General features: G+C 52.0%; 1 protein-coding gene across 1 annotated transcript in view; it reads right to left on the reverse strand.

The window, feature by feature from the left end:
* The window catches only part of Sdk2 (sidekick cell adhesion molecule 2), a 295,345-nt gene extending 269,669 nt beyond the window's left edge, over window positions 1–25,676 (reverse strand). Inside the window, exon 1 of the mRNA XM_005350680.2 lies at window positions 24,458–25,676. Within this exon, the coding sequence (XP_005350737.1) occupies window positions 24,458–24,530 (73 nt within the window). The 5' untranslated portion in view covers window positions 24,531–25,676. The remainder of the gene's footprint in view (window positions 1–24,457) is intronic.
* Between the last annotated feature and the right edge of the window lie 463 nt (window positions 25,677–26,139).

Raw genomic sequence — 26,139 nt, forward strand, 5'->3', positions numbered from 1 at the left:
ATAACAATAGGAGGAAGAGCCCAAAGCAGCTAAACACAGCAGAGAAGTTAGCACTACAGGTCGGCCCTAGAGCAGTGCCTGAGGCCTGGGAGAGGGGCTTTGTGTAGGTGCTTTCCGCAGATCTGCAACGAGACACCTAGGGGAAGATGGGACTCCGGGACTCCAGGCCCAGTGGGGCAGCTGAGAAGGGAGGGTGGGGGTGGGCAGCAGAGCCATTCTCCCGAGGAAGCGGCTGTTAAAGAGAGGATGCGGAGTGGGAGCAAGGATTTTCACATGCCTACGCCTGGCAGCCTGGCATGGGGGAGGCAGCTGGCAATATTTACTGAATGAACAGAGGCACAAGTGGCCATAGCTGGGAGCACACTTGTGGGCGAGACGGCTGGCCTTGATGAGACGAAGGGCTGCCGCAGAGGCGAGTGGGCGGGCGTGAGCATATGTGTGTGTGTGTGTTCTTACATATGGAGACCAGAGGTCAGCCTCGGGGGCCATTTCTCTGGTATATCCACTTTTGAAACAGGGTCCTTGAATGCCCTGGAACTCACGCTGCACGTGTGCAAAACAACACAACCCGCATCTTTCTGCAGGTTCTGCGGACCGAACTGGAGTCTTCATGCTTGTGCGGGAAGCGCTTTACCAACTGCAGACTGACTTTACACTCTATGCTGTCCCTCCAGCCTCATTCCTCCGGGGAGTTCCGAGATGTACCGATCAATCTCTCTATTCTGGGTGGGCTGAATATAGTCTTAGTCTGGGGCAAGGGGAGAACCTGACTGGTCTTGAAGCGCTGGTGATCTGAGGAGGGGACCAGACTGCAGGAGGCCTGACCTACCGACCTTGTTCCCCTGGCTGCAGAGTGTGCCCTGTTACACAAATCCAGGTATGGGGATATAGGGGTGTGTGTGTGCTATTTGTAGCCTTCCAAATGCTCTTTCTACCCCTCCTCCACTGCTCCCCCCTCTCCTGGTGAATTAACTGGCTCTCCTGAAATCATAAATAATTAGTAAGCCCGTCCCTGGTGCCACTTAACAGTTTATGTTTTCAAAGCACTTTATGCCCATTAACCAAAGAATTCTTGATCTACCTCCTAAAGAAAAGGGATGAGGACCAGAGGGAGCTCAGGAGCCCTCGGGAGTCATCGCTTCTATTCCCCTGCATCGGGGATCTAGTATAACCTGACAGAACCTAACCAGTGAACAGCCCTGGTTGGGAATGCATCAAGGCCTCACTGGCCCCTCAAAACCAAGCAAAACAAAGGGGGTAGGGCCAGTCAAACTGCTTTTGTAGCAGTTACCGGCAGTGGGCAAGCACAGGAGGCCTCTTGGAGGCTGGACCAGAAAGAGATCAGCAGGGTACAGCATGGGGGCTTAACACTGGCAACCAATAAACAGACCTCCTGACCTGCAAATAGGGAAAAGAGCAGTTCTGGGAGCAAAACCCTTTCACTGGCCTGCAAACAACACTCTTCTGACACTTAGGAATGTCCGCTGGATTAGCATCCCTCCCTTGGCCCGGCCACATTTCAAATGTTGCTTCTGGCTTAGAGCACAAACATCCATTGATGCCAATGTGCCCTCTCCACGAAACAAGTAAAGATTAGCATGTCTGCAGATTCATTCACTATTGCCTAAACAGACCCACCTGGGCACACCAGACAAAATTCACAGAGCTACCACCCAATTGCCTTTATACAGTCAAGGACTCTCAAATATTAGGCAAGGAGTTACGGAAAGGCTCCATGTGACCGAGGCAGGGCTGAGAAACCAGTGAACTGAACTGAAATTCCCCTTGGCAATCTACAGGCTACTGACTGACTACTCAAGAGCACAGGGGACTCAGGGCACAGGGGCAGGGAAGTTCCCTGTCCTCCTCCACACCACCATTGTTGGTATGAACCACAGAAGCAATAGTTGACTGAAGGGGACAGATAGGCCCTACTTTTGCATGGCTGAGTGACACCCATGCCAGTAACCATCCCACAAACTCCAGACCAAATGCCAAAAAGCAACCAGTGCAAGGCACAGACATGCAAGATGGAGTAGGCAGGGTCTTCTGGAGGGATTTTGTTCTCCGAAGTAGTTGGGACAATGTTTTTATGGCCTTGAACTTGAAGGCCTTGAACATTGGCATAGCCCAGGAGGCCACATTTGCAATGGGAAGAAACTGTAGCAGTGAGAATGTTGTGTCATCCTCAGAGGGAAAGACAGAGACAGCAGTGGACTGAGCAGACACAAACGTCAATGACGACAGCAACTGATGACGGACAGTGGCCAAGAAATGGGAAAGAAGGTCTCTCCAATACGTGGGGCTGGAGTAACTGGAAATGACGCACGCGTGATAAAGAACACATGTATACCTACACAGACAGGAGTTGAACCCTACCTCACTCCCTATACAAAAGTAGCTCAAAATGGATCAACGTCCAAACTAGAGAAGTGGAACCATGAAACTCATAGGAAAAACACAGGATAAAAAAATATGTATCTTATATATTCTTAAAGCAGAGTTTTACCCTATTAGCCCAGGCTGGCCTTGAACTCACTACATAGCGCAGGCTGAATCTTGTGGAACTTGGATTTATTAATGGATTCTTAGATAAGATGCCAATAGGAAAACAAAAGAAAAGAAAAGAGAAGAACAGCAAAATAGTGATGGTGTATTTGATCAAAATGAAAACCTTTTGTTTCTCAAAGAGCATTATCAAGAAAACAGAAAGATTTCACAGAAGAAAATATATTCATAAGGCATATACTTGACAAGGATCTAGCATCTAGAATATATAAAGAATTTAAACCTCAAAAACAAACCCTACATATTCCAAAAATAGAAAGGGCTGGGGAGGTGGCTCGGCAATTAAAGTGCTTGCCCTGCAAGCAAGATGGCTGGAGCTCCTATGGTCAGCATCCATTTAAATGCCACATGGGCATAGCAGCCTCCCTGTAATTCTAGCCTTAGAAGAAGGGATGCCCAGACCAAGCTGGCCAGAAAAACTGGGCATATGGGCAAGCTCTAGATTTGGTTGAGAGACCTTGCCTCAAAAGGTAAAGTGTAAAGAGCAATGGCGGAAGATTCCTAGCATCATCAACCTCAGGCTGACACACATCTACACACACACACACACACACACACACACACACACACATACATACACATACACACACACAACACATACACACACATACACACGTACACACACAACACATACACACACACGTACACACATCTACACACAGACACACACGTACACACATCTACACACACAAATACACACGTACACACACACATACACACACAACACATACACCAATGCATCGCACACTTGTAAGCACACATGCATACATCACACATCCATACACATGAAAAAAAAAAGAATGAACAGAAATATCTCCAGAGAAGACACACAAATGGCCAACTAACAGTCATGGGAGAAGTGAGAAAATCATTGCTCATCAGGAAAACACAAATCCACTCCTTTCCTATGCCAGGAAAACCATTTGGGGAATGGACACCATTTGGAGGGGCAGAGAGGAAGCGTCAGGAGAAGGGCAGAGGCACAATGGAGGGTGGGGGGAAAGGGGGACAGATTGACTTTTTTAAAGTCTATGAAATAATATTAAAAATTCAAACCCACTATGGGATACAGTGTCACCACCACCAGGAGAGTTATAGTAAACTGAAAATGGTAGGAGATATGGAAACTTTACACACTGCCAGGGAGGATGTAAAACAGTTCAATAATTGGGACCAGTGGTTAAAGCACGCACTGCTCTTCCAGAGGACCCAAGTTCACTTCCCAGCACCCACATTTGATGGCTCCCACCACTTGCAACTCTAGCTCTGTGTGCTCTGACTCCCTCTTCTGGCTTTTGGGGGCACTGCATTCACGTGGTGCATACACACAGATACACAAGTAAAACAGATAAAGAACTATCATGGGATTCAGAAATCACATTCTTAGAAACATATATCTAAAGGAATTGAGACTGAATACTCAATTGTGTGCAAACACATACCCACAGCACCACTTTGGACAATAGCAACAGGTCTTGGAAAGCTCAAAATATTTGAAGATAATTTGACTATTTGCCGAATTTGGTGAAAGACATAAAGATTCAAGGGGGTGGGTGAGATAGCTTAGAGTCACAGTAGTTACTGCACACACCTGATGACCCAAATTGATCCCCAAACCCCACGTAAAGGTGAAAGGACAGAATAGACTCCCAAAGGTTTGCATGCGCGCGCGCGCACACACACACACACAATGAATAAAAGTATGTATATATATATATGTATACATCATATATATGTACACATCATATATGCACACACACAATAAATACATGTATACAGATTCGGTGAACCACAATTAGGACAAAGGAAAGTCGTATCTAGACACATCATTGTCAAACTTCTGAAACCCTATGATTAAGTTCTGAAAAGGGGACAGGGGAGTCTGTGTCCTTCAGCTGCATATCCTGGATGTTCCAACAGTAGGACAAAGAGGAGGGGCGTGATGCGGACACAGGGACCCATGCGTGCGTCCCTCTGATTCAGCTTCCCGCACCCCTTCATCCTGTGCTGTACAGGAAATGCTGTCCTCCACATTCCCCAACTTCAGACGGCTTTTCCAATCTCATTCCAGCTCGGCGACTGGCTAAAGTGCTTTTCTCCCTGTGGAGCAGAGGGGTCAGCTAAAGGGGAAAAAGTTCTTTCATCTCTGGCAAGCCAGAGAATCAGCAACACATGGGATCCTCCCCTATGCCCCACACCCCGCTGTGTCTGTGCGCCTGTGTAGGCAGATTCCGGAGCAATACAGCCCTCTCTCCTCCTGGGGTGACGCCTTCCTGACCTGCAGGCTGACCCTCTCGACTCTACAAACTGGAACTGTTTTTATGTGTGGGACAAGTTTCGTTTGCTCAGCCCGGGGGTGGGGGGGGGGCGGGGAGTCCTCGATCTTTCCCCCTCCTTCTCCTTGCTGTCCCCCCTCTCGGTGGTTTAGTATTCTAGTGGGAGGGAGGCTAGCAGTGCTGCCGCCCAAGTAGATCTGACCTCCCACATCCTACCTGCATGGCATCTTTTGCACCCTCCCACTGGGCGAGGGCCCCAGAAGGACCATATGGAAACCTTCAGATCTAGGAAGGTCCAAGAGCAATGCTTAAGTGCCCCGTGCCTGCACCGGTGGGGCTTGGCTGGTTTGTGTTCCAGCTTGGTGGAGCTGCATCTCCAAAGTCCTGGGCTGAGATTCAAGAGCCTTGACTCCCTGGCCCCATCTTGCAGGACCCATCTTGCTACATCATCCATCCTTTTTAAAACTGATGGTCCTGCCTTTAGGACCTTTGCTCTTTCGGTGACCTCCAAGCGCTCATACATCAGCCTGCACCTCTAGGTCCTAACAACGATGGATCTTCCTGTATCCAGTTCAAAGGTTTCATCTTCCTGCTTCCTCTGTGGAGTGCCCTTTCTTCCTGATTTGAATATCGTTTCCCATCTTAGTTTTACTTATTTAATACATATGTCATGCCACCCATGAGCCAGTACCTCTCCCAGGAACTTTTATAAAATAATTCAGTTCTTATCATTACCTCAAGAGTGACTGCTACTTTGTGAGGTACAGGTAAGGAAACTGAGGTTCAGGGAGGTTAAATGGCTTGCCCAAGGCCATTGACACAGTCTGCTTTTGGGCTTCTTGCGTTACTCATGAGCTCGGTGGTTCTCAATGCTTTGAAACTAAAGCCTGCTCAGCATGCAGGTAGCGGAAGAGGCCTTCTGCCCAGGCTCTCAGAGAACGAGAGGAAAAAGGGGAGGGAGAGCAACTGGGAAACTAAGATGGCACCCTTGCCAGTTCCTCCCTCTTCCTTCCCTTCTCTGCAGGGGTGGAGGTGGGGCAGCGGGGAGCAGTCAGGTCTGGTTGTTCTCCACCGACTGATACTAGGCCCCTGACTGCCTCAGGGACAGCTCTTCTGAAGCCCTCAGACTCAATTTCTTCTGCAGCTTCCCCTCCTCCGCCTGTGGGCCCAGGCTGGCTGTTTAATGGATCTGCACCACACTGTCGGGAGTTGCCCTTAAATAAATGATGTCTCCTGCAAGCGCTCTCCTTGTTGGTCCCTAGAGAATTTGAGGGTTTGTTTATTTAAGGGGTGATTCTTCCTCAAGTCCTTCTTATACCAAGGAAGCCCCTCCCAGCAGCCCTGCAAACAATTCTTAACAAATCTGAGGCCTCTGGGAAGGTTTTCCTCTGGGAGAGTTGGGCTCTAGAACTGCAGGCCCAGCTGGTAAGCCTTCCCGCCCCGCCCCACCCTACCCTCCCTCCAGCTGAGGCACGAGACAGAAAACTGGGCTTCCAAATGGCTGAGTGTTAACTGTGACATGCATTGCAACTTTCCCACATATTCCGGGAAGGCATGTGGAGCTGGCCACTTGACTTTGAGGTCTCTAGGCTCCCAAAATAACCACGGCAGAGCCAGCCAGCTCCAGGGCTTCCCGGACTCGGGTAAGCACACCTGCCACCTGGAGAATCCAAAGTGGCTGCTGCTCATCAGGGGGTGGGGCCCCCAGTTTCTGCATCTGGGGCAGCCCTGTCCTCTGATGGCTTCTTCTGCCAGCCTCAGCACATACTCTCAGTCACTCCAGGATAGGAACCGCCAGAGCTCAGGGACCTAGCATCGCCTGGGGGAGGTCCAGCCAGCCGGCATAACCCACATCACAGCGGCACGGTTTATAGGACGGGGTATTACTGAGTGTCCACTACATGCACCAAAACATTGAAGTGTCTATAATCTTCCACTAGTGTTTTGGTTTATTTCTGATTGAACTCGGGCTAGAGTGGAAGTCTTTGGGTCATTAAAGCATATCTTTGGAGGGAATTATGGAACCGCGAAGTGAATGGTTTTGCTCTGTCACCTCCCCCTACCCCGCCATGACTAATCACCTCATCACAGGTCCCCAGACAACAGGGGGTTTCCATGGATCCTGGATAGAAACTTCTGAAACCAGGAGCCGACGTCAACTTTTTCTCTTATTAGTCATGGACTCCAGGGTCTGTCCTAATCGGCTAACCCGAGTACCTGTGTCTCTTCAGAGCAGAGGTACCCAAGGTGGGGTGAGCTGCAGCGTCTCTCTGAGTGTCTCACAGTAAGCAAGCAGTGGGGCAGGGATTCCTGCTGGTGTGTGTGAAGGCTGCGAAGCCTGTAGCTTTTTGTATCTGGCCTCGTGTGAAGTGAAGAGCCAGAAGCAGAGAAAGCATCATTCACTGGACAGGACCAGGCATGCTGGCACTGGAGTCTCAGCCCCTGGCTCTCATTCCCTGGCACCTTGTATGAAACTGGAGAGAACATGGGAGGTTTCCAAGCTTGCTTACTATTCTTCAGCCCATCCCTCAACTTAGCCTTGGGGTCTGTGATGAGAGGGCCCCTTGCCTCACCATCCAGGGAGAGGAAGCGGGTTCAGGGAAGGGGGTAACAGAAAACTGGCACTTTGGTAACCAGAATTTCAGAGTATAAAATGGCCCTCTGGAGAGAGATTTCCATGGTCTCCACCACCTTCAACTACATAGACAAGAAGGACTTTCTGGGCAGGGGACTTGTGCAGTCACCTCTAGGCTTTTGGTTTAATGCTCCCTGACGCCATTTTAAAATTCACAACCATCTTCCAGCAAGAGGCTGCATTTTCATCTTATGCTGGGCCCTGCAGACAAGGAAGCTGGCCTGCCTTGCCAGCGAGTTAGCAGACAGACCGTCCTGTAAAGTGGCTGTAACATCGTGGTGACGGTATAGCGCTGAGGCAGTCAGAGGAGTCTGTGGATAAGGCTGCTACAGGCCCGTGAACCCACAGAACCAGAGCCCGGAGGCCTGGAGCTCCAAGGAAACCAAAGAAACCATCGGAGAGGCAGGAGAAGCAAGGCAGGGGGCCTTCTTCAGGGAGGGGCAAGGAGGTCTAAAGTGACAGAGAGTTCCTTGTCCCCTAGGCTGGTCTGCAGTGACAGACTAACCAGGTGGTCAAGACTGGGGGACTGAGTGGGAAGCTGGGAGGGGAGCAGCTGTCCCAGGGCCCTGCCTCTCCAAGGAAACCTCTCTAAAACAAACCCCAAGGGCAGGGTGGATGGGCACAGCTGGGCCAGCCTGTCCCCAGGGTCCTGGTGGACGGGAGCCACCAGGCTCTTCATTTCCCTTTTGGCCAAAGGGGAAAGGACATGCCAAGGGGCTGTGTCTTGGCCTGGCAGTCCCAGCTGTGGGGGAGGGGTGCTCCCTTACCCCTATCAGGAACCATGCCAGGCATTCACTCCTTGGGGCCCTCGTTCCCGGCAAACAGGTGCTGGCATTGGGCGCAGCTGAGGAAGGAATGTGAGCTTGTGGCAGGGCAGGGTGGGGAGAGGCTTCCTCGGCCTAGGACATTCTAGAAAGCAGTAGGACAGGGACCTGGGGGGGGGTGTCTAAACACTAGGGAAGAGTAGGAGGTTTTGCCTAGGACACCTGGTCTATGGTTAGACCCTAAGAGTTTAGAATCTTTGTACTGGGAATAGAGGGGGTAATGTGTAGCTCACTGGTGGTCTCTTGTATATGTGTGCTTGTGTGTGTGTGTGTGTGTGTGTGTATGTGTGCACGCACGCATGTTGAGTGTGTGCGTACACACACATGCGTACAGACATCAGTGTGGAAGTCCAAGGACAACCTCAGGAATTGCTCCTTAAGTGGCCAGTCACCTTGTTTTTTGAGGCAGGCTCTCTCACTTGGTCTGGAACTGACCAAGTGGTCCAGCCTGGAAGCCTCAGTGGAGCCTCTTGTGTCTGCCTCCCTGGCACTGGGGTTACAAGCACACTCAACCACGCCCAGCCTTTGCATGTGGGTTCTGGGGCTGGAACTCAGGACATGGCCAGCACTTAAGCAAATGAGTCACCTCCCTGGCTCTGTTGAGGGGCGATTGACTGGGTAGCTCTGTCTCTGTGTTTGCCTTCCCAGCTGCAGCCAAGATTTCAGCTCTGGTTGGGGGCACGGGCTCCAATGGGAGCCCAGCAATGCTGCTGTATGAGTGACAAATGAATCTTCTGCAGCAACCTGATGGGTCCACTCTGTTCATCAGGGTGGTGAAGGCCAATCCATGGGCTACCATGGGGACATGAGGGGCTCAGAGGGAAGCTGGGGAGCACGAGCAGTGTAGACAGGAGAGCCACCAGCACACCTTACCCTCTGGATAAGCCACTTCCCTTTTCATTGTTTTACATCTGTAGAGCAGAATGCACCTTATAGACAACACAGCACCCCTTCCCCACCCCCTTTCCTTTCTCAGGGGCATGTAATGGCATAGTGCGCCTTATAGCCGATGGTCCTGAATCAAAGATGGGCCAGGGATGATGACCATGTTGGCAATAATGGCATCTGTCTATCGCATGTTTCAGTGTCTCTCTTTCCTAGCAAATGGACTTTCAGGGTGATATGTGTTGGCGAACACATGTGGTGACCCCCAGATTGAAAGGGCAAGAGAGATCAGCACAAGGGAATAGACACAGGCTACAAAGGTTGGGTGAATAGGTCCTAGCAGTGGCTTCTAGAGAAATCCCAGCTCCACCCAAACAGGCCAGGCATGGTGGTAGGCCAGCTCCAGGGCTAAACCAGACACTCCTCCCCCACAGCCTCTGTGTAAGAGGGGTTTCACTCATCTGTTTTAAACCACATTTAACAGACAGGGAACCAGAGGCTTGGCTAATTTAGTTAGGGTAAATCATATTCGTAAGCTAGGCCAAGTTATAGGTTGGTCATGGGAATGGGGCCTCTTTAAAGGTGGGTGGGAAGCAGGAAAGGCAACAGGCCTGCTGAGCCACCCATCGGTGGAGAACACAGACTCGGAGCCTAATGCGTGAGATGGTTCCTGAATCTATCTGCTCACAGGCTTGTGACATCGGGCAAGTTGCTAGGGCTCTCTGCCTCCATTTCTTGATCCATCTGGAGCTACCACGTCTCCTCGCATGGAGAGACTGTCAGCACAGAAGTCATACAAGGCGTTTGGAAGGATGCCTGGGACGGTGGCGAAGCCTGTCTATGGGGCCTCTTTATTATACCTTAGTTCTGGGAAACTACGAAAGCGAATTATTTGGAAGAACTGCAGGGTCCCCTGGACTCAGCTCCGGAGCTTCATGTGCCTGGGGATAAGCTTTTGGGGCAGCAGCGGGGAGGATCTAGGGAGGTCTGGGAGGAGATAGGAGCATCACTAAAGAATCACAGGGCTCCTAAAGTCCGGAGAAGGTTGTTAGGACAAGAAGCGGACCTCTGACCTGCAGTCTTCTGGCTTCCCACTTCTGCTGATGTGTCCATCCTGCATAGAGGATGGGTCAAGAAGAACAACCAGAGGACCCTTGTCCTGCCTGGCTGGCTGACTTTGCAATCGGAAAACCAGATAGTGCAAAGAGAGGGGGAAACCCAGACCCCCACTTCTCTTCCTGCTCCACACTCTCCTCTAGAAACTGAGGAGGCCCTTTGTAACTTAGTCTTAGCGATTTGGCTACACTTTGAGCACACCCACTGCCCTTTGCGGGAGGCTCTAGGGACCTGGGACCAAAGGATGCAACTGGAGAGGAAGCGGCGACTCCCCATATGCATTTGCTTATCAAGCATATATAGTGGGATGGTGTAGGAGGTCCTTCTGTTTGTGTGTTGCTTTCATTGGTTAATGAATAAAGAAACTGCCTTGGCATAGCTGATAGGGCAGAACTTAGGTAGGCAGAGAAGACAAAACTGAATTCTGGGAGGAAGAAGGCAGAGTCAGAGAGACACGGCCATGGATCAGCCCGCCGCTGGAGATAGATGTGTTGAGACTTTGCTGGTAGGCCACGAACTTGTGGTGATATACAGATTAATAGACATGGATTAAACTAATATGTAAGAGTTAGCCAATAAGAAGTTAGATCTAATGAGCCAAGCAGTGGTTTAATTAATATAGTTTCTGTGTGGATATTTCGGAGCTAAGCTAGCCAGGCGGCTGGGACGAACAAGCGGGCCCTCCTCATGCAACAGTGGGATGATTTGCCTGGCTTTCATTTGCCACGTCCATCTTAAAGCTTGTGTGGTTTCTAAGAAATGGATCATGGTGCCTGTAGGAAGGCAAGCAATGAGGGATCCCTCAGATAAAGGACAATGTCATCTTAGCAGTGAAAGGTCACAAGGTGCATGGTCTCAGGTCACAGTACCCACTTGGAAACAGAAGAGAGCGAAATGAAGTCCAGCAATGTTCCAGAGCACTGGGGGATGCCCCCGCCCTCCACGACTCACTTTCCCATCCCTCCCCTCTGATGACACTTCTGGGCAGCATTGTCAGGCAATCCCTATGCACCTCGGAATCACATGGTTTCTACCTGCACTGAGTGCCTCTAATGTCATCCCAAATGCCACTGGCGAGCTCGATGCCAGGGACCTGCCTGAGCCTTCACTGGGGCCCACATGCTACACCCTGTACCCTGTAGGCATTTGGAGGACACTTGGAGAACAAACAGCCTTCGTTTTCCATCATCTCAGGAGAGTCACAGACCTCCCAGGACAGAGGCCTGTGGGCTGTTCTTGTCGTGTATATTTCGACAGAAAACATTGGTTTGGGTTGGAGAAGATTTTCCAGAGCCCACATGCTAAAGCTCGGTCACCAGCCTGTGGAGTTACTGAGATAGGACAGTGCCTAGGGCTACGGAGGTAGCTAAGTGAAGTGCTTGCCATTAGCATGAGGACCTGGGTTCAAATCCCAGAAGACATGCTTGAAAAAAGCTGGGTGTGGTGGCATGCCCTTGCAAGTCCAGGGGAGAAAGACAAGCAGCTTCCTTGGGGCCTATTGGCCGGCCAGCCTGACCTTTTTAGCAAACTCCAGGCCAGTGAAAGACCTTGTATCAACGAAAACAAGGTGTCTAAGGAATGACAGTTGAGGTTCTCTAATCTCCACATGTGTGCACTCCCTCCAAAACACCCGTGTGCTTATGAGTATTGTGTGTGTGTGTGTGTGTGCGTGCGTGTGTGTGTGTGTGTGTGCGTGCGTGTGTGTGTGTGTGTGTGTGCATGTGCATGAGGGGAGCCTAATGGAAGGAAGTGAAGTGACGGGGTTATGTCCTTGGGATACTGGGCCACCAGCCCTTTCCTCTTTCTCGCTTCCCAGGCAAAGTGGTGAGCAGCCTCCTCCTCCGCCTCACGCCACCATTAGGTTGTTCTGTTCAGCCCCAGACTCAAAGCACCATGGCCAAGAAGCCATGCACTAAACCTCCAAACCCCGCAGCCTATGCAAACCCTTTTCCTTTATTAAGCCAATTAGCTCAGGCATTTTATCACAGCCGTGGAAAGCTGTGAAATGAGAAGGCCTAGCCGCACCTCTACTGGAGCCCATGGTCGCAGGCTTTCGAGTCCAGGCGTTAGCAAGGTCAGCCCTGCAGCAGAAGCGAGGACACCTGGTTTAGTCACAGCCAGGACATCCCTGCTCTGGCCAAACTTCGACACTAGGTATCCTCAGAGTGTGTCCCTGGACCAGCACCAGTGTCAGCTGGGAACTTGTTAGAAATGCAGAGTTCTAGGCCTCACCTTGGGCCTGCTGGTTTCGAAGCTCTGGGGATGGGGCCTGGGGGTCTGAATAAGCCCTCGAGGGATCTGCCATTCCTGGCTACCCTCACTCCATACCAGACAGGTGGTTCCTGGGGCTGCAGAGAATGACACAGCTTCACCCCGCCCCCCATCCTGCCTGTTCCAGTTTCTTCCAGGTGCCCCAGGGCCTGGCATCACAACAAGTCTGTGCTCCCTCCCCTCTCCCTATCCATCGGAGTCTTGGAGGGCCAGCCTGGTCCTGTCTGGACTCGGCCAAGTGCCCCCAGGTTCTTCCCTACAAGAGAGGGAGAGAAGCTGATCTGGAAGCCTGATCCCCACACTCAGGGCTGGGCATTCCAAGTTCCTGGAGACACAATGCATTGTAACATTGCAGGCGAGGTGGCAGGCCGGGTGGTGTGTATAATAGGCCTTGTGTTCCCCCCACGCCTCCCCGCAGGCTGTTCTAGAACCGGGGCTAGAGAGGGAGGATGGGGAGCCATCAAATGTACTACTATCCAAAGACCGGTCCTGTTTGCCTCTGCTCAGGCCAAGGCTGAGGGTAGGGGCCTTGGCACCCCGTTTCTCTCTTCCTGGTGTTGTACCATGTCCCTTTTGCCTGATAGCTTCCAGAACTTTCTAGGCTCTCCATTTAACACAGTTGTAGGAGAAAGACATTCTATGTCAGTGCCTCCATTCTGCTGCTCCCCCCTTCCCCTGCACCAGTCCTCTGCCTCTTAGGTGTGGGGGGATGGGTGGTGGACAGAGTTCTATGCCACCTGAAGCCCTAGCCCACAGCATCCTTCTCTCAGTGGCTTCTCTCTCTTCATTACTCCAATCACATCAACCCTGACAGGCGTGTATTTATTACTGTCCTGACGACAGCCATTTCTCACCCAGTGATGCGCGGACTGATAATGAGCTTGGAGCAGAGCTAATGAGGAACTCCCCCGGCCCTCCCTGGCAGCCTGGCCTGAGACTGCCCATCTGCCAACCCCCAGATGTAGGAACCACACCCAGGCAGGGGGAGAAGACTCTGAAGAGCGACGTCCTGGGTCATAGTACTGAGGAGCGCTCTATGCTGCCCAGAGAGAGGCGATCATAGGGATGATGGACAGTAGGCATAAACCCTGGGCATTGCCTTGCTCCTTTCTGGCTTCCAAGACCTTGTGCCAGGGCAGCGAGGGACAAACAATGGTGCTGTTTAGGCTGGCTGCCAGGTGGGACGCTTGGGAAGCTAGACTGACATTTTGGGAGTCTGGCTCCCAAAGCACAAAATGTCTAGAGAAGTCAGGAGGAGATTGGGCTGGGAAGACAGCTCAGTCAGTAAAGTACATATCTTGCCAGTATGAGGACCTGCGTTAAATCCCTAGAAACCCATATGAAAAAGCTGGGCACAGTGGCACGCACTTGTAATCCCAATGTGGAGGAAGCAGACAGGTGGATCTCCTGGGCTCGCTGGTCAGCCAGCCTAGCCGAATGGGTGAGCCCAGGCCTGTGACAGCCCCATCTCAAAAAACAAGATCGACAGCTCCTGAGCAACATCACCTACGGGTTTCGTCTTGCTTCTACATGCACGCACATATATTTGTACATGCACCCACATTAACATGCTTGCAAATAAATGTGTGCCTATATGAACATGCATGCCCATAATGTGAACCATACAAACATGTGTGTACATACATATACACTCGTATCCATATGCATGCGTGCACATAGATGCACACCCATGTGAACACACGTGCACACATGTATGTAAACACACCCATATAAACATGCATACGCATGCGCACACATATACCCATAGGAACATACATATAAACATATGTGAACACACCCATATGAACATGCACACACACACACAATGCACCTGTACAAACATGCATGCACACACACACCAGGAGCAGACAGATGACAGAATCACGTTAAAAGCACTTAGCTAGTGCTGGCTGTCCAGGCAGAGCTCAGTGCCCAAAGCTGCCAGAGAGAGACTATGTCCTGCTGGAATGGTCTTTTCTAGAAGATAAATTCAAGCATTCCATGGAGAAAGCTACGTATTGGGTTGTTATCAGCTACACAGGTCTTAGGGTGACTGTTTTTACTGGATCTTTTCATAAAACCTCAAATTTACATGAGTAATGTCCACAGACATGCCATTTGCCCTTCACCTAGACCAATAAGGAAGTTGGCCAGAAATATTAATGTTGTGAGCATTGAAGTTAAGAGACAGTTGGTCACTTGCCAAGGTCACTTGACTTAGAAGAAAGAGAGAGTGCACATAGGTCAGCTGCTCCCAGGTCAACAGTCACCTCGGTTCTCCGGGAAGACACCCAGTTTCATTTTCATCACCAACTTGCCTGGGTTTGGATGTATCTAGAAATTATCCCTCTGGGATTCCCATGATGTTGTTTCTAGAAAGTGGAGAGGGAAGACCCACTCTGAATGTGTGTGTGTGTGTGTGTGTGTGTGTGTGTGTGTGTGTGTGTGTGTGTTGGGGGGCACCATTCCATGGGATGGAGTCTTGGAGCAAACAAATAGAAAAGGAATCAGTCACCAGAATTCCTGACCATGGACACAATGTAACCAGTTGCTCTGAGCTCTTGCCATCATGAGGTCTCTACTGCCAGAGTCTGTACCCCCAACTGGGAGCCCAAACAATCCCTTCCTTAAGTTTCATTCATTTTTTATTATAGCAACAAAAAAGTAAACAACACAAAATGTCTAGAGGTCTCTGTCCCTAAGGAGAGTATGCGAGTCTTCCTTGTCGCTTGGCTCCAATGCTTCTGTAACAACGCTGCTGATTGGTTTGTCCAGTCTTGATCAAAATGAGAAAGGAGGGGCCAGGACACAAGGCCCCAGTGGCCTGGAGCTGACCTGCTAAAGCCAAGGAACCAGAAACACCCAATGGAAGGGGCACCTGACAACAGCACAGCCTGCTGCAATCCTCACACTGGCCACCCTCAAAGTCATCATCATGAACCATCCTGGCAGGTGGCTGCCATGGCCCCCATCCAACTGTGTGACTCAATTGCTTTAGAAAGTGACAGAAATGTTCAAATGAGAATGGGTTGGAATACATATGCCAGATACCTTAGAATTTTCTGGAAGACATGACCTAAGAAATCATCTCATTTTTTCTCCCCATGTACCTTCAGAGGTCCAGGGAAGCCATGGGGAAGGTACACTAAACATCTGTATCATCTGGCTTTGAAATAGTCTCTGTGTGTGCAAATGGAATTCAGATATGCTATGGAGTGGAATGCAAATTTCTATTTATTTGGAGAATAAAATAGTAGAAAGGAAAAGGTTATGTGGGTGGGCAGTAGATTTGGGTCATCCAGCCAGATCCACCTAGGTGGTGTCCACCATTTTCTACCATGACAGTCATCTTGGGTGACTTAGGAACAGCTACTGATGCTTCTATACCTTCCCAGTGTGGACTCTTTAGCCATGAGGGTCAAAAAGCCCGACCCAGAAGGACCCAGTGAGAATCACAGTGGTGGCCTCTGGGATCATCAATTTGCTCTCTTCTCTCTGGCTTCATAAATTCTCATGGCTCGCTCTTTAAAGGGTTAAGTTTATTAATTGGGAAAAGTAATTGATGTCTAATACCTCCATGGTTGTTGATGAAGTGTTATTATCCAGACTCAAGGAGTTTGTAATTAAAGAAATTAGTCTCTCACACAAATTACAAGATCAGTCAGCAACAACAAGGCCAAAGAGGATGGGACATCCTGCCCGTGAGCATCCTAAAGGAATGAGGCATCCAGGCCATGAACATTTTGTGGGAATGGGGTACCAGTCTGCAGACATCCAGAGGGGGTGGGATATCTTGTCTGTGGGCCCCAATTGCACAGGGAGTATGTGGGCATCCAGAGAGGTGAGGTACCAATGCCTGGGTGTCCTGAGAGGGCAGATCATCCAGCCAGTAGATATCCTGAAGGCAGAGAGGACCCTGTCCTCTCTGGGCTCCCAGCCTTCAGGCACCCAGAAATGATGGGAATCCAGTTTGAGGGCACCTTGAGGGGATGGGACACTGAGCCTGGGGGGGTCTTGAGAGTGGGAATTTTGAGGCCTGTGCTACAAAATCAATGATGCTTCCCCATGAGACTTTGGGGGACAAATGGGATCTGGGTTAGCGGAAAAGATGTGTGTTCACAGGTCCCTTGGCGGAGAGGGCAGCCTGAACTTGGATTAGAGCCGGCATACAGGCACGGGGAAGGTGGTGGTGGATGGTGACACCAGCCTGGGGTCTCTGCTCTCAGAACCAATGGCTAAGACCCTGTGGGTGGGTACGTGGAGAACTGAGGGAAGCTTGGGCTTTCCTTAGAGTGCAGGCCAGCTTAGGAGGCACCCCTTGCCCAGCTCCTGTGCCTGAAAATCTGGGGGAAAGCCTCACAGGAGACTGTTTGCAAATCCCCTGGACCTGTGGGTCCAAAGCAGTGTGGCGGGGAGTGCCTGAGGGTGCCATCTTGCCCAGATCAAAAGCAGTGCCCTGGGAGGCAGCTGACCTATATTCATAGTCTTTCATTCTCTCTCGTTCCCTCCCCTCATTCTCTCTCGTCTCTCTCTCTTTCTCCCCTCCCCCTCCCTTTCCGTGTGTGTCTGTCTGTCTGTCTGTCTGTCTGTCTGTCTGTCTGTCTGTGTGCCTGTTTTCCAGCAGGGCTGGGGATCAAACCCAGGGCATGCACATGTCATCATCTCTTTCTCCCAGATCAAGAGGTCTTGGCAGGTCACTGTATGCTTCTGAATTGGATGCTAATGTTATTAACGTCTTTTTTTTTGTCACCCTGCTTCACAGGTTGAACTAAAGAGCTACCTATATCAACTTGACATTTTATGAAAGGATCTAGTAAAAAACACGCACTTGAAGTTTGCACAGCTGAGGACAACTGACTGTGTCTGCTTTCGGGTCGGGGGGGGGGAGCATGTTTGCATTTGCAGCTAGAGACAGTGAGTGTGTTTACCTAATAAACACCCCATGCAGAATTCAGATGCCACTGGAAGCTTGTAAAGGACCGAAGAAACAGAAGTCTTTCGGGCCAGGGCACCTGCTTACTCCCAGGCCCAAAGTTTATGTTGTTTCTCTTCTACCAAGAAGGGATAATGTCATAACAACACTTATTTAGAGCTGACTGTATACTGACTAGTGTCCTAGGAGCTTAGCCGATCTCATTAACCCTGTCACAGTCAATGAGGCAGACAGAACTGTGATTCCCACTTTATGAATAAAGAAATTGAGGCACCTACAGTCTCTGTGGGTCATCCAAGGTGACCCAGGCAGTAAATGGTAAGTAGGAACCCAGGGGTCCACCCATGATTGAGGCTGCCTATCTGTGCTGCCCTGGCTACAGTTTACAAAGACATGGGAAATCTGGCTTAACTCATAACATGAGCTTATGTTATGCAGTGTCAATCCAAGCATTCGGGTGCTGGGCCATATCCCTTCTGTCATCTGGATTCTAAATCACATATTGACAGCCTCCCTGATCTGCATCTCCAGGGTTACCCAGAGGGGTTCCCAGGGTTCTGGTTCCAGCAGCCCCTCAAGAGTCTCTATGTCCACCACAGCAGCTCAGTTCCCTGTGTGAGCTGCACGCCAGTAATATTTCCTTCTCCCTGGATGATCAAGACATCAAAATTTCATGGCCCCTTTGGGCCACTAATCGCTTCCTAGTTGGCATTAAACTTTAATTGTCTTTCTTACCTCATTCCTCCCCCATCCCGAACCCTGTTCCATTTGGGAGATTTCTGTGGGGCTTGGTCACTGGCAAGCCAGTCATCAGAGTCTCAAGAGACCTGAGGAAGGCCTCTCCAAGAGCTCTGGGATGCCCCAGGCAGGAGATGGCAAGAAGGAGGAGGGACAGCATCCTGAATTCTACGAAGCTCAAGTCTTGTGAGAATACAACAGGGGTGGAGGCCAAAACCAAGAGGAAGAGGGAAAGGAGAGGGGTGAGGAGGAGAAGAGGGGAGGATGAAGAAGAGGAGGAAGAGGAGGAGGAAGAGAAGGAAACCCATAGTTGTTTTAAGCTCTGCTGCCTCCCTTAGACTAATCCTGTCTCCCAACAGCACAGCTGAGCAGCTCCCAGGCCACTGGACAAAGTCTCACTGAGAAGATGGTAGAAGATGCCAAGGGGGCAGCCTGGGCGATGGCAAGGAGACACACATTAGGATCACAGAATCCCAAGGTTATGATGGTTTGATGTCTCAGCCAGATGTCTTACCTGGGCAGTCAGCTTTGCTGAGTTTTTCTACTTTTCACCCTTGATATTGGGTGGGACCATAGTCAGAGCTGGCCAATGGCTGTCAAAAGAGGGACTGATGTCTTTGGATGCTGGCACGATGTGTCCTGGCTCCTCTCCTCTACAAGATCCTGTGTATCACACAGTACATCTATGGACAGGTTGGCATCACCCCAAACTTTTCACCCCTCCCCTCTGCTCCTGTACTCCATGAGGGTAGAGGGCAGCTTGCAGGGACTCAGTAGCGGCCCCAAGGCTAGCATCTCTGGCAGACCCAGAATCAAAAATGACTGGGAGGCCAGAATGTCTGAGCAGGATCCTCCCTCAGTGGCAGCATGGTGGTGCCACCATTAGAGGTTCCAACTGTAGGGGTCAGGCTCTTAGTCTGGAGTGTTCTGCTGCTTGGCATGAGGCGGTTTCCACAGGACAAAGGAGATCACAGACACATTAGAAGCCACTCATCCCTACAAGAAGACTGGAAGCTGGAAAAGTAGGCAGGGCCAGGTAGAAAGAGCATCATTCATATGCTGGGCGGTGGTGGAGCACGCCTTTAATCCCAGCACTCGGGGAGGCAGAGACAGGCAGATCTCTGTGAGTTCTAGGCCAGCCTGTTCTACAGGAGCTAGTGCCAGGATAGGCTCCAAAGCTACAGAGAAACCCTGCCTCGAAAAACTAAAAAAAAAAAAAAAAAAAAAAAAGAGCATCATTCATTCATTCATTCATTCATATGTATTTGTTGAGTCCCTGTGTACCAGGCACTGCCATTGAGACTGGGAACCCAGAAGTGAATACAAGAGAGAAATTGATAGATAAAAGATTAAGGATCATATCAAGGCACTGGGAGGCCAATGATTTTCAGAAGGAAGGGCAGAGACGACAGCACAGTATAGGTGTTCAGAGATGGGGAAGGGGCATCAGATGGGTCCTGAGGAAACTAGAAGTCAGTAAGTGATCATGCCAAATGCTAGAGGTCGGCTTACAGAGAGCTCCAAGAACACGTGGGTCTACACAGCTCCATACAACTGGATGCATGGAGATGACGTGGGGAGGGAGCAGAGGAGGGACTCAGCCGTTCTTGTAGCCATGTGACCAGACATGCGAAGCCTTTGGTTTATCGAGAGTACCTACAAAGTTAATTGTATACTCTTACTTCACCACCCAAAACCACCACAGGGAGCTAGAGGCTGTACTTTGTACTTTATCCCTCACCTCAGACATGAGGAAGCGGGTTCAGTTCAGTATTGCGTGGCGACCAAAGTGGGCACTGAAAGGGGCAGACCCAAGCCCAGAACTCCCCTGCGTCGGGAGGGCTTTGCCAGGCTCCCCCTCAGTCATAGCTTGGTTCACACTCCCTTCCCTGAGTGTGCCCAGAGAAGTGCCCGTTTTCTCATTCCTGTCTGGGGTGGGGTCTTGGGAAGTCCTAATACTCCTTCATCCAGTAAGGCTCCCTGGCTCTGCCTCTCCCCAGCAGATGGGTAGCCGGGACTGGTAAGTTGTACGTAACCAGGGCTGTCTCGGCAACTGGCTTGTTTTCCTTTCCATTACAAGCAGTAGACAGCTCCGCTGCTGGCCCATTTGTTGCTATTGGCATCCCAAGGCCCCAAATTACAATGACTAATTCTTACCACTTAGGGAGCTCCAGGGGCCTTTGCAGCACCGCTCTGAGGATGGGGGAGCTAAAGTGAGTAACCCCCAGCTGCTCAGAGACCCAATAGCAATTCCAACTCTGGTCCCCTACTCCCCAAGGGACCAGGAGTCAGGAAAAGGGCTTCCTGCCAAGCAGGGAACCCATTAAATTCTAGAATAGCCAACAACTTACAAGCCAATTTCTTTCTCAACATGAAGCAATGTCTAATATATATATATATATATGACATATATACAGCCGGTATAAGGTAGTGAGCCCTCTATCGCCAAGAGTATGAAAGCTGGGCAGCTTCAGATCCTCCCCAGGTATTCTTTGAACCCCTAGGACAAGAAACAAGCCCATTCTCCCTCTCCTTTAGCTTACAGCTGACTGTGTCCTAGGAATCAAGGTCAAATATATTCCAATATGCAGTTTAACTCGCCATCTTAAAGCCGAGGTCCGACTTTAACACAGGTCTGCTGTAAAGGATTTGGCCTCCTTCCCAGCCCCCTTTCCCTGATGGAATGAGGTTCCTGGCCCCTACTCCAGCCTTCCAGGAGAGGACGCGGGGGAGAGATGGTCGATAAGCATTTGCCAAACCGTGCATGAGAGTTTCCTCAGCAGGTGCAGGCTGCCTGCATGGTTTGGCCTCTGGCTCTGGGGTTCCAGGTGACCCCACCCCACAAAGGGGAACTTCTGCAGACAGCGCTAGCAAGGACCAAACTCCATCACTCACCTCACCGGACCAACAATGTTCCAGACTCCCCAGAGGATGTCAAGAGGTACCCAGGGTGAGAGAGACAGGAGCAGAAGAGCAGGGGACAGGGAGATGCAGGACCATTCCCCACCCAGGCTCAGGCTCGTGTCGAGCTTTTGACAGCTGAGCCCCAGGCAAGCATGACACTAGGGCCTCCTGGTAATTAGCAAGAGGCCCTGATCAATAAGTTATTTTTTGCTGTCAGTAATTAATAATTACAGCTTAGCCACACCATGTAATTAAACTTTCATCCCATTCCCCCGTGTGCTTTTTGGCTTTTATCGTGATTAGCTCCCAGCACTAAACTTGCTCCCTTTGGGGCCGTCCAGGAGCTTCGGGATTGGCGTTTCCAGGCCTCTGTCAGGGTTTCCCCACTGTCTGGTTCACTCAGCTGCAGTGCCCTCTTGTCCCCCACCCACCCACCAGGTGCAATTCTCTTGAAAAATAACCTCTTAGAATGGCCAGTTGGTTCGGCAGCTCCTGCCCTCTGCCCTGCTGCTTGGGCAAGGAGATGCTTTCTAGCAAAGGTCAAGCCCACGAGCATATGAAGAGTCATTAAAGCACTCAGGCTGTTCAGTTCACCAGGGCCTTCTAACCCCAGCCCCTGAGCAATGGTAGAATCTACACTTGACTAGCTCCTGGGAACTCAGAGCATTGAGTGAACACCAAGGTGGTCACAGAAGGAAGTTTGCAGCTCCTGCATGGGAAGGACTTGCCGGGGCCTCTCCTTGGAATCCCTCTAACTATACCAAGTCTTCCAAGAGAGAAATAGTGTCCCCATGGCTAAGAGTCTTGCAGCAATGTCTCTGCAGCTGCCTTGACCAGACCACAAACCCTTTCTTCCTAGTTTGGGAGCAAATGCTCTTTCTGTGCCACCGTTGCATTTTGTCTGGGAAAAGAGCAGGGATCATGTAAGATCGATTTGGGAAGAAATGGCCAAATGATAGTTTTTCAGTACAACCAGGGAATGTAGCTTTAGCCCAGCCTCTGGAAAGAGAACTAGGAAAAAATCCTTCATTGTATTCATAGTAGTGACTGCTGGGCACTTATCTCACAGGAGGAGCAGCTGCTGGGTGCCCATGTGTGTCACCTCTGCAGAATGGACCCTTTGTACTCAGAGGTAGTATTGGTGGTTTTAACTACCCTCAAAGGGTTAATGGTATGGCCTCAAACCCCAAAGCAGATTTTAAAACATGACCCTATGCCCTAACATCAACCCTCAGACAGCAAACCCAACATTGTCTCCAAGGTGGAGTCTGGAGACTGTCTTCCCATAATTCTCTGCAGGGAGATAAATGGAAGGTGGTCGGCAGTGCTGGAAGACAAACATCCTTAGAGCCAGAGAACATAATCAGAGCAGAAGGGGCCTGGGGAGCCCCTCCCCATTAAGAGAAAACAGCAACCAGAAGTTTGAGAGACAGAGAAACGGTCAGGAAAGGGCTTCTCTTATCCCGTCAGGAGGACTGAGCTCTTCTGGGAAGCACAGGGATGGGAGGCAGTAACTTCAGTAGACACTGGAAGTGGGTGGGACATAAAGGCTCTGAAAGACAGTGCTCTGGAGACTCCATAGGGGCTTGGTCCTGGACGGGAGGACCTGGTGAGTTGCCTGCCCCTCTCAAGCCGAGTTACACAGCTATTGGAGTCTGCATAGAAGTGGGGCTAAGAAGGTTTCACCAAGTTGTTACCCCTTGGAAACCTTTCTATGGCCACCTCAAAACAAGCTCAGTACCCAGAGAGGAAGACAACCCATTCCTATTCTGTCAGGGCCACTGTCCCGGGGCTCCACAAAATCTCACTCCAGACAAGAGGTGCCAGCTACAGAGGGTCCTGGTAGCAGAGAGAGGGGCTCAGGACTCCCACCCGAAATATCAGTATGATCTTGGGCAAGTCAGTTCATTGCAGTGGGCCTCAGTTTCCCCATCTGTTTAATGACTACTAGAATGCGATGACCTCTGAGATCCCTGCCTACTGGAAGGTTTTACGGTGACTATAAAAATAATAACTTTTATTGCCTTATATTTATGGAGCTCATTAGAAAATTTCCAAGTGCTTTTACTTAAATTACCGTGTAAAGTCTTCCCCTAAACCCTGTGAGCGACAACCGATAATTTTTATCTCCAATCTTGGCTCTGAGGATTGGTTGACTTGGGACACAGTGGATTCCCTTCTTTCCTTATTTCCAAGGTTCTGGGACCCCAGAGGTGGAGAAAGGCTCTGTGTGGGGAGGAGCGGGGACGGGGACGGGGTGGGGGGGGGGGGGGGCGGCGCCTCCAACCCAGTCCCTCCGACCTGGTTCTTGGGTAGGTCTGACTTTCCTGTGAGCCCGGAAAACCAACAAAAATCTAAGGCCAAATACGCGAGTCTGGGGATTAAGTCTAGACTCCTTCTCCCTCTGCCCCCAGCAGGCGCCGCTCGGTCACCGCTACCACCACCACCTGGATCCTCGAACCCCAAAGGCAAGAAAGCTCCAGTGCAGCCGCCCTAACCTACAGGGACCCTCCAGAGGACCGGGAGACGGCTGAGCATCCGCTACAGGAGGTGGAGAGAAACAACCCCATCACACGTTTTAACACACCTACTCCACACCCACTAGACCTTCACAGTCTGGCTGGCTGTTCTGGGCGGCTACAGATCAAAGCAGCAGTGGTCCGACACCCAGCTAGCTTGGAAGCCAGAGTCTGGGGCTGCCTGCTGGGTGTGTCTGGAGGGTGGGTTAGATCTGCTGTTATCCTCACCGCTCCAGGCCTGTGCTGCCAACCCGCCCCAGCTCCAGTGGCCAGTGGCCGGTGAGGCAGCCAGGCGCGGGTTCCTGTACGTGGCCAAGCAGAGTGACTGTTCTTGAGGGGAAACCAAGCGGACACCCTGAGCCCCACTACGGCGTCTTCCTTCTGTCTGCCCCATCTTCTCCCCCCGGGGCACCTAGTGCTTGCCAGGCACGTCCTTGCCCTTCCTTTAGGACGCTAAGCAGGACCCGGAATCTAGGGAGTTCAGTGGAGCCAGGTTATGAAATGATGCGCCCCTCCTATCCCAGCTAGAGGGCACCCACGAAGGCCCACCTACAGCACCTTAGGTGCTTCTCCACCTCCCTGGCGACCTCATCATCCCCAACCAGAAAGGCCAGAAGTCTAGGGGACACTGCCCCACCCCAAAGAGAGCACCAAAAGTCGAAGAAGGGAGAGCATTGAGACTCCCAGGAGATGGTTCAGCCTGGGTTAAGCGCGGCATCTTAGGGGGTACCCCTTCCCGCCCACCCCAACCCCTTCCCCAGTCCCACGTGGAGTCGCCCATACAGTACCTTGGGCTCCGGCCGAATGGATCCTATGCAGGGCCAGTAGAGTCCAGATCGGCAGCCTCCACATGCTGGTCATCCTGCAGAGGGGTCCTCTAAGGTGCACCCTCTTCGCGACTTGCTTTATAATCCTGTGGGGTCCCGGTACCTCGCGCCTTGGTCCCGGGAGACTGTGTGGCCGAGTCCGGGACGCTATGCCCGGAGGGGCCGCGCCGGCGACCCCAAATGCTTCTTCCTCTTTCTGGGCTGGCTGCTCCGCAAGGCGTGGGGAGAGCAGAAAGAGACCAAGTCTCCTTTCAAACTCGGGGTTCCTATATCCCTTAGCACTCGACTTCGACTACTTCTCGCAGGCAGAGCGACCCCTGCGATCGGGCCTGGTTGCTGACCAGGCTCCCAAATGAGAGGACAACTTCAGGAAACTTCCTCCTGATGGCCACGTTGCCCGCCTCCCTCCCCTCCCCGCCCCCTGGTTGGGTTCTCCCGGGTCGACGTAGTCACCGTGGTTCCAGGCGCCCGGCCCCCGGGACTGGATGCCAGCCGAGCACAGCTGCAGGCGCGGGTGCCGGGTGTCTTTCAGAGGGGGCACAGGTTTCAGGGGGTGCGGTTAGCATAACGGTCCGAGTCTCCCTGGAACCGAAGTTTTCTTCTCTTCTAACTTTGCAGGCGGCACCTGGTAGGGCCGAGCCACCCTTCTCAGCTCCGCGGTTCTCGCGCCCAATTAGGAGACTTCAGGGTATCCTCCCGGGGGCTTCGGTACCGAGCTCACACTCAGCTCTGCGCCCCTCCGGCTAGCAAACTTTGCGGGACCTGCGGCCCGACGCGCAGCCCCGTGCGCCCATGTCTGCGCCAGCTGCGGGCAGCGATGAATGCCCGGCTCGGGTAACCGGCTGGGCGGCCCGGGTTCTAGCCAGCGCCCGGGGCGCGGAGCCTCTTGCGGGCGATCCGGTGGAGGAGACTACCGGGTCCTGCTCTCCGCCGTGCCCCGACTGGAGCTCCGCGCGAGCCGCACGGGAAGAGCTCGGCCGGCAGCTCCAGGTTCCGGGGTTTCGGCGCCGCCTCGGCCCCCCGGCGTTTTCGCCCAGCCCGGGGACCCCGGGTCTACACGGCCAGCCCGCTCCGCCGCCTCGGCCGCGCCTGCCGCTCGCCCACCTCTGGAGCCGCTGGCTCAAGGAGCCCGGAGCCCTGGGCTGCCCGGGCTCAGCGTCCTAAGAGCCGCTCTGCTGCCGAGCCTGAGAGTCTGCCTGCGCCGAGCCGGAGCTGCGGGGGCAGCGGGAGCCGGGGACGAGCGCGGCGGAGGCGGAGACGCGGAGAGGGGGGCCGAGCGCTACCCCGTGGCCGCGACTGGAGCGCAGCCTGCACGCAGGGAGGGGGCGGCGGCGGCGGCGGCTCGGAGCCAGGCCCGGGAGCGAGCCCCGCAGAAACCCAATCCGTGTGCGCGGCCGCTGGTTCCCGGCGTCTCCGGGACCCACCGGAGGGCAGTAGTAGTGCGGTCGGCGAGTGTGCCGCTCAGGCCTTTTCTTCCAGGTTCAGTCCTCTCTCCCTTTCTCCCTCGAAAGACTCATCCAGACCTCCCATAGGCCTGGGTCCGCAACACCGCTCTGGACTTGACAGGGGAGGACAAGTTTGGAGAGAGAGAGAGAGAGAGAGAGAGAGAGAGAGAGAGAGAGAGAGAGAGGGAGGGAGGGAGG

Source organism: Microtus ochrogaster, chromosome 7 (assembly GCF_000317375.1).
Source record: "Microtus ochrogaster isolate Prairie Vole_2 chromosome 7, MicOch1.0, whole genome shotgun sequence".
In the NCBI taxonomy this organism is placed as follows: domain Eukaryota; kingdom Metazoa; phylum Chordata; class Mammalia; order Rodentia; family Cricetidae; genus Microtus; species Microtus ochrogaster.